Here is an 8622-nt window from a genome sequence, read left to right on the forward strand (position 1 = left end):
GGCAACCAATAGATATATCTCTCTCACATCGATGTTTCTCTCTCTCTCATTCTCCCTCCCTCTCCCTCTCCCCTTACTCTTTCCTTTTCACTCTCCTTAAAATCAATAAAACATATGTCCTCACTCCTAAGATGCGGCTTAAAATAATAATCATCATAACCATTGACCTATTTCAGAGAATTGTTATATGACTCAATTTAGATGGTTGATTAAAAAGCATTTTCTATTTTGCCCGGCCACCTAGTTACATGACTATAAGAAAGATACATAAGTCACTAAAATTTTAGTTTATTCATTTCTAAATGGGGATATTGACAATGACTAATTTATGAGAACATTGAAAATATAAAGTGAGATGAAATATATTAATGCTTTAGAATATTTTGGGCACAATCTTAGTAAATGGCAGTAACTACATATTGTCAGTCCTCTTTGTCTCCCGGCCAACAATTGTGATTCCCCAGTCTCTTCTTATTCCCTACATTTTTGTTCAAATATCTAGTGTTTCCTTATAGTTCAATTATAATCTCCACTTAAATAACACATCTATGGCCATAGTTCATCTAAATGTAAAACTCCAATTCTACGTTTTTAGTGGCAACTGGAAATCTCTACTTAAAAGTTTTCTCACATACTCAAAATAACATCTCTATAATTCATTTTATAATTGCTCCTCTACTACCTCTTATTTAGCTGTTCCAGTATCTGTCAATAGTGGTATCTCACAAACTACCTCAAAACTAAATGTCATCTTTAATGATCTTTTCAACATGGCCTCCATGTTGTCAGTTGTCAAATCCTCTTGGTTATTCACATATATCCTAATTCCCTTTATCCTTTAGCTCCATTATTACAGAAAAGACAATTGCTGAAAAAGGTGTGATGCCTGAATACTGTTAAAAAATTGACAGTTAAATAAATTAATGATACTATCTACTCCTATCATTTTTTGGTTTAAATGCATTCTACACACTATTAAGGTGCAATTTTGTGCAGTAATCCCCAGTCAAAATTATCTAATGACTTTGGATTGCTTGCAATATACATGCAGGGTGTCTACAAAACATGTATGTACACTTTCACAGCTCAATTGATGTTTCTTTCTTTTCAGCCAGACTAAGCTTTGAACAAAGGAAATTCATCCTAAAACATCCTGGATGTTTGAAAACACAGTTGAAGTACAAGTACTGCCTTTATAACTATTCAAAGTGTGTACAAATTTTAACAGCTGATAACTTGCTTTTTTTTTTTTTACACTCCTTTCCAGGTTTAGCTGATTTTAAATAATGGGTGAAGCCAGATTAAGATTTGAACAAAAAAACATTTATCCACTAGGCTTTTTTATGCGGATGCATAAAAGATAAAGCTTACGACACAAAACTAGCTATAGTTGATAAATTGAGGGCACACAAATACGGAATGAAAGGATTCTTGATGCTTGCCATCCCATTACTTCACGTTTTCAGAAGTCCCTGGACCAGACAGGTCATCAGTTTGAAAACAGGTGCTGACAAAAAAATTACTCATTTCTATAGATTCTTTGAAATTTTGAAAATGAACTGTATGGCAATAAACGCTGACTTTTTCCCTTTATTGAGTAAGGTATTACATATGTGTCCTTTTCTCCCTATTGTTCACCCCTGCTCATGCCCTCAACCCTGGTGTATATATCCATTGGTCATGCTAATATGCATGCATACAACTCCTTTGGTTGATCTATCCTCCTTACCCCCACCTCCCCTACCTTCCCTCTGAGGTTTGATGGTTTCATTGATGCTTCTCTGTCTCTGGGCCTGTTTTTGTTCATCAGTTTATGTTGTTCATTATATTCCACATATGAGTGAAATCATGTGATATTTATATTTTTCTGACTGGCTTATTTCGCTTAGCATAGCTCTCCAGGCCCATTCATGCTGCTGCAAATGGTAGAAGTTCCTTCCTTTAATAGCAGCATAGTATTCCACAATGTATTGTAGATGTACCACAGTTTTCTAATCCACTCATCTGCTGATGGGCACTTAGGCTATTTCTAAATCTTAGCTATTGTAAATTGTGCTGCTGTGAACATAGGGGTGCATATTTCCATTCTGATTGATGTTTCTAGTTTCTTGAGATATATTCCTAGAAGTGGGATTACTCAGTCAAATGGGAGTTCCATTTTTAACTTTGAGGAAACTTCATACTATTCTCCATGGTGGCTGCATCAGTCTGCCAGCAGTGCATGAGGGTTCTCTTTTCTCCGCATTCTCCTCATTACCTGTCATTTGTTAATCTGTTGATGCTAGTCCTTCTAACAGGTGTGAGATGGTACTTCACTGTCATTTTGATTTGCATCTCTATGATGATTAGTGACTTTGAGCATGTTTTCATATGTCTCTTGGCCTTCCTTATGTCCTCTTCAGACAATGACTTTTTTTAATCTCTCAAAGTGTGTATACATTTTTTTTGGAACACCATATAAATCTTGCTGTTATTTTTAGGAGTGAGACAAGGACAAACTAAAGCCACTCTGAGAAAGAATGAGCAGCATGTTGAGGTGTTTCAGACACATGAGAATCAGCGGAAGGCTCTCCAGCCAGAGGAGAGGAAGCCAACTGCACGTGAAGGTTGAGTAAGGTCTTGCAGACCTGGAATGGTGTCAGGAACACTTGAAGACCTCTAGATCTTAAATTCCTCTGGGTTTTTAAATTTAATTTCCCTGTGGGAGAGTAACTATGAGTTCTTCAGCAGGATTAAGGGAAGAGAGGCAGAACAAGAGATGAGATGTTAAGTTCATTTAGAGATGTTGAGTTTGAGTTACTAAGAACCAACAGGAAGAGTGTGTTTAGGTGCATCTGAGAACTATCGCAAATCCAGGCTACAGAAAAATTTAGAACTTTCAAAAACTATTGAGTTTAGAATACAGTTTTCATTGTTTTAGCATTGGCAGGGGATACACAAAAATTAATGAAGAACTACATTTACTCTCAAAGATCATCCCAATGGATGGGGAAGACAGACTCATTATAAAGTCTGTCAGTGCTGTGGTGAAGCCCTCGCCTGGAAAAGGTTACTTTTATGTCCTCCTTGTTTACAGGGTCCACTTAGTATACTGCATGCATTTAAAGTCACATTGCTTATGATTTTTGTTAATATGGTTCTTTCCTTCTCTCTCTCTCTCTCTCTCTCTCTCTCTCTCTCTCTCTCTCTCTCTCTTGCTTCTTCGTTATATTGTACTTGAGAAGAAAAGAATATTCAAAACATTTTTCTCCATGAAATATCACTAAACCAGCTATGTATTTCTAATCTGTATTTATATATTTCATTTTCTGGTAATGCAGGACAATGCAGTTATAAAAACGAAGGTACCCATGCCCTTTGAGACAGCATGGAGGGTCCTAGAGATTTGTATGCTGAGAGAAATGAGACAGTCAGAGAAAGACATATACCCTATGATCTCACTTGTATACAGAATCTAATGAACAAAAGAAACTGAAGAACAAAATAGAACCAGAGGTGTGGATCCATAGAACAGACTGATGGATCTCAGAACAGAAGGGAGTGTGGGGAAGTGGGTAAAAGAAGATGATGAGATTAGACAAAGAACAAATATGTTTAGTCCGTGGTTACAGATAATAGTGTGATTAAGGTGTCTTGTTGGGCTCAGATGCACAATCCTCCAGAGTTAGACATTGGTAGGGGATAGACAATAATTCACAACCCCAAGCTTTGTGCTCAAGGATTGATTCTTGAAAGTTACATACACCAGCTGTTGTAGTTTAGTCATTAATGCTATTGGACTTTTCGTGGGTGGAGTTAACACTCTAGGCTGGGTGAGCCACGGTGCAGGGCCTGCCCTTCAAGGCAGAATTGTTTCCAATATGTATGGTTCCTGCCAAAATCTTCCTTTGGATGTGCCACTTGTGTGGCAAGTTGGGTAAAGCTCTATTATGATCTGAAGCCCACTGCTGGATGCATTGGTTCTGGGTTTAATTGCGTGGGGTTCAGGTTCAGGTCACTGTCTGATGTGTGTAACCAGCATGGAGCTAGCTGTCTTGAGCTGCCACATTTTTTCACTGTTTGTGTCTGCATCTGCTGTACCTCAGTGTGCACAGAAGGGGCCAATCAGTGTAAAAGGTTTGGCTTTCTCCAGCTCAGAGCTGAGGGCAGATCTGTCAGAGGACAGAGGCTCCCTGAGGTTTGCGTCCACCTGTGAGCAACTCCATCTCCTCCTGAGGTGTCCTGGTCTATTTCCACAGCTTTCTAAAGAAAGACTGTAGAATGGGCCCAGGCTGGCCAGGATCCACAGGTTGCAAGCTTGAGAGGGTGGGGCCATCAGTGTCCAGAGGACAGGCCTAGGTAATCCCCTTCTTTGGGATCAGGCAGGCATGCACTCAATGAGGGTGCTATGGCCCCTGCTTCAAGCCAAACCACCCAGTCTCTTCTAGAATCTCAAGCTCTAGCTCCTTCTAGAGGGGCTCGCTGCAGGTTGAGATTGGGCACAGCCAGATTTCCCCTCTGCAGAAGAAGCTCAGCCACTCTGGGCTCAGGGGGACATATCAAGAGTCTCCAATTGGGATGAAGCTGGCCCAGCCTGGGGGAGGGGCCTAAGCACTTCATCCCAGTTTCAGACAGTAGCCTCTGAGGGTCTCACATTTTGAATGTCTCAGCTCTGAGCTACTCTACTCGCCCCTCTCTTCCCCCCACCCCCCCACACAGAACTGCACACAGTGGGGCAGGGTATCCAGGACTAGGCAGGGATGATTCAAACAGTCTCCTTTTGTGGGTGGTGCCCACAAACCTGTAGGAGGGGGACAGGCACTACTTCCCTCCCAGGGTAGAGCAGCCTGAACTCAGGGAAATTGGATTTGCCTCCGTGCAGTGTAGTCACACAGCCCAGCACTCACCTGTCTGGTTCCCAGACAAAGGTTCCCAGGGAGACACAATCTGAAAATCCCATCTGTGGGCAGCTTTCTGGTCTCCCTATGCCACTGAACTCCACAGGACAGGGTCCAAAGTCCCGGCTCTGCACTCTGATCTCCTTGTGCAGTTGAGCTCAACAGGATGAGGTTGGCTTAAGTGATCCAGCAGGTGGAGGGATGGGAGCCGGCTGTGCTCTTGAGGTGGGCAGACCAGCTTTCTCCCAGTGCACAGTTTAGTCACTGTTTGGGTTTCTGGCAAAAGCACTCTCAGAAAAGAGAGGCCCCTTAAACTCACTGCTAGGAGTAGCCAGCAGACCCCCCTGCAGGACCCACATATGATAATGTGGCCTTGCCAGCAATAGAAGTCTGGACTGTGCTCTGCCCAGGCCGGTGCTGTAACACTAGGAGTTCTGGTCCCTGGGAGAGCATGGTCTGGGTCTCCTGGCACACTGAATCCCCAGTGATATTCATTGCTAGATTCTGTGTGGTCTTCTCCTCCCCTGTCTGATGCTCTGGATTGGGGATCCCTGTGTGTGATTGATACTCTACACTCCGTGGGGGAAGGGAGTTTTGCAACTGCAGTATGTTTCCAGCTTCTCAGCGGCTTCCTCACGTGAGTAGGGGGCTTTCCCTTTCTGTGCCTCTGCCTTCTCACCCATCGCTATGCGGCTTCTTCTGTCAGTAGCTATCTACAGGGTCTAAACCAAGTCATTCATCATCTCTGAGCTTTATTTCCAACATTTAAATAAAGCTGATGTCTGGCCTACTTCCTTTAGAATATTTTAAAATTCCAGAAGATTCATATACATGAAACTTTAAAATAGTAAATCGCTAGGGAAATACCATGTGCTATTATTGTTATTAACTTTATATCACTTCATTGGGCCCAAAATGCTATAACACATGGTGTACATTGCCAGTCCATGGCCACTGCATTGAGTTTATGGACTAAATCAGCTGAAAGTTCAGATTGTTTCTTTCTAGGCTCAGGAAATTGTTACCATGGCATGATGAACAGCAGTGCTTTCTTACTGGAAAGAAGACTGGAGGAAAGTTAACATTAGCAGTTTTCAGAACTATGATGTCACCTCTATCCTGTTCTCTAGCCTCACCCGCATGTGGAACTACAGAAGAGCAGACAGAAGCCCAGAGGGGAGAGTATTAAGAAGACACTAACCTGTGTTATAAAAGCAGGAAAACCAAGTATGCTGCTTCCGCTAACATATCTATGGTAGGGTCTTAATGTAAACAGGCTATGGAATGGCCACCAATGACCTGGACACAGTAGTTTATAATTTTTATTTATAATAATAGAACAAGTATCTGTAGCAATAGAAAAAGCATAATCATAAACAAGTCATAGAATGTAAAATGCTGAACTTCCAGAAAGTTTTTCACTCTCTAGGATCTAAATCTAGCTCCCAATCCTTCCTGCTCTCTTCTGAGAGCAGAAAAGCTTCTGTATAGCAATTTTTATATCCTTGTTTCTCAAGCTGTAGATAATGGGGTTGAGGAAGGGAGCCAGGATAACAAAGGTGACAGCGATAACTGTGTCCCAAAACACTGAGTAGGTGGCCGAGAAGCGCAAATACATGACAGCCACACTGCCTAAGAACAGCAGGAACACTGCAATGTGGGCAGCACAGGTAGAGAAGGCCTTGTGACGGCTCTCGGCTGAGGGCATCCGCAGAATCACCATGATGATCCGGATGTAGGAGAGGGCAATGACCATGAAGGAGGACAGGATCTCCACTGCATGTATGGCATCCACAATGACCACCAAGGATGTGTCCGTGCAGGCCAAGCTCAGCACAGGCGTGAAGTCACAGAAGATCTGATGGATCTCATTGGAGCCACAGAAAGGCAGGGTGGCAATCCACACAATCTCTGGGAGTACGAGGAGGAAGCCACAGAGGCAGGAGCCAGCTGTCAGCTGGATGCAAAGATTGGAAGTCATGATAGTTGGGTAACGGAGAGGATTGCAGATGGCTATGTATCTGTCAATGGCCATCGCTGTGAGGACACAGCCTTCTGTGATACCAAGAGAGTGGAAGAAGTACATCTGCATGAGGCAGCCAGCCAGGGAAATGCTCTTCTGCTCGCTGACCAGATTGCATAGCATCTTGGGGATGGTGGTTGTGGTATACCAGATCTCCAGGAAGGAGAGGACACTGATGAAGAAATACATGGGGGTGTGCAGGGCCGTGTCCAGCTGGATGACAATGAATATCACTAGGTTCCCAGTTATGATAAATCCGTAGATGAGAAGCAATGGAATGAAGAATAACAGTCCACGTTCATGCAGATTCAGGAAGACAGAGAAGACAAAGTCAGTGACCATGGTCTGATTCCCACTGGCCATAGACTGTGTAATCTGTGGAGGGGAGAAAGGGGACAAACTCCTGGAAATGGGATGGTGATTATTCATTGCAAAGTGCTTCACTCTTTTCTGTAATCAGTTACTTAAGCTAATTCTGGGGCCCTAAACAGGCCAGTTAGAAATATTTCTCAGTTGTACTTAAAGTGAGAGAAAAAGCTCAAATATTTGCTTTTGGAGCCCTGAGTCACTGGTTCTCAACCTTTTTAATACCATTACCCTTTTAATCAGTTCCTTATGTTGTGGTTACCCCATCATAAAATTATTTTTGTTGCTACTTCATAACTGTAAATTTTGCTACTGTTATGAATCATAATGTAAATATTTGTGTTTTCCTATAGTCTTAGATGACCCTGCTAGTGGTTCTCAATCTGTGGGTCATGACCCACAAGTTGAGAACTGCTGCTGTTGAGCCTAAGACCATCGGAAAGCATAGATATTTAGATTACAATTCATTAACAGTAGCAAAATTATAGTTATGAAGTAGCAAAATTACAGTATGAAATAGTAAAAAACATGTACCTATCTTTCCAGCTATTCTTTATTTCTGTTTTTCAGAAAAGAAGGTTTAAAAAAAAAACTGTCAGAAGCCCTTCTAATAGTTCTTCATGCTGCTCTTCCCATCTTTTCTAGCCATGTTATCTAATCTGAGGTTGACTAAAGCATTCGTCTTTATGTCTCTGCCTTTTCCTGTTGATTTTGTAGTGTTATTGATGGAATTGTGGTGTCCCTTTTCCCACTGGGTGCTGAGTATGGGGTCCTTATGATATCTGAGACTCACCTGGAAGGATGAGTGATTTTTATTTGTGTGGAATTACATCCCTGGGTTTTCAAGGCCCCATTTACCTCAATCCAGTCCTGGAAGAAGCACAGCTGGGGATTCAGCAGAGCTAAAAGCAAAGCCAGTGTCTAGAGTTTCCGTTTCATGTTGAAAATGGGTCCAGTTAGCATTAGGCTAGTTGGAGACCATTAGTCCATTGAGTGTGAGGTCCACATGGCTGTGGGCCATGAGGGCAGATGTCGGAGGGAGGAGCAGGAGAGTGAGCAAGAGTGCCAGGAGACAAGAGTATGAAAGCCTTTGCTTGGGGGGTTAAATATCTCAAATCTTCCCATGCTTACATTGGCTGTGCTGACTCTGGCCAATGGCCTGTTCTCGGTGTGACTGACAGACAAGTGCCTTCCATATACCTCGCAGACGTTACTGGGCAGGCATCTATTCTCAGCCCTGCTCAGTCCTCCCCGCAGTGATCTATGGGGCATTATCTCGTAGCTCCCTGGGAAGTGTTAAGCTGCAGCTTCCTGGCAAAGCCTATAATTTTTGCCTTCCCTTCACTCCTTTTTGGT

General features: G+C 42.6%; 1 protein-coding gene across 1 annotated transcript; it reads right to left on the bottom strand.

The window, feature by feature from the left end:
* Window positions 1–6315: 6315 nt before the first annotated feature.
* On the bottom strand, window positions 6316–7266 carry LOC311613074 (olfactory receptor 6K6-like; the record flags this gene model as incomplete). The annotated part of the gene is made up of 1 exon (XM_084866544.1): window positions 6316–7266. The coding sequence occupies exon 1, from the start codon at window positions 7261–7263 to the stop codon at window positions 6316–6318; it is 948 nt and encodes a 315-aa protein (XP_084722670.1). The 5' UTR covers window positions 7264–7266.
* Window positions 7267–8622: the final 1356 nt, after the last annotated feature.

The sequence above is a fragment of the Pipistrellus hanaki genome (assembly GCF_964339955.1).
Source record: "Pipistrellus hanaki genome assembly, chromosome: 18".
Lineage (NCBI taxonomy): Eukaryota > Metazoa > Chordata > Mammalia > Chiroptera > Vespertilionidae > Pipistrellus > Pipistrellus hanaki.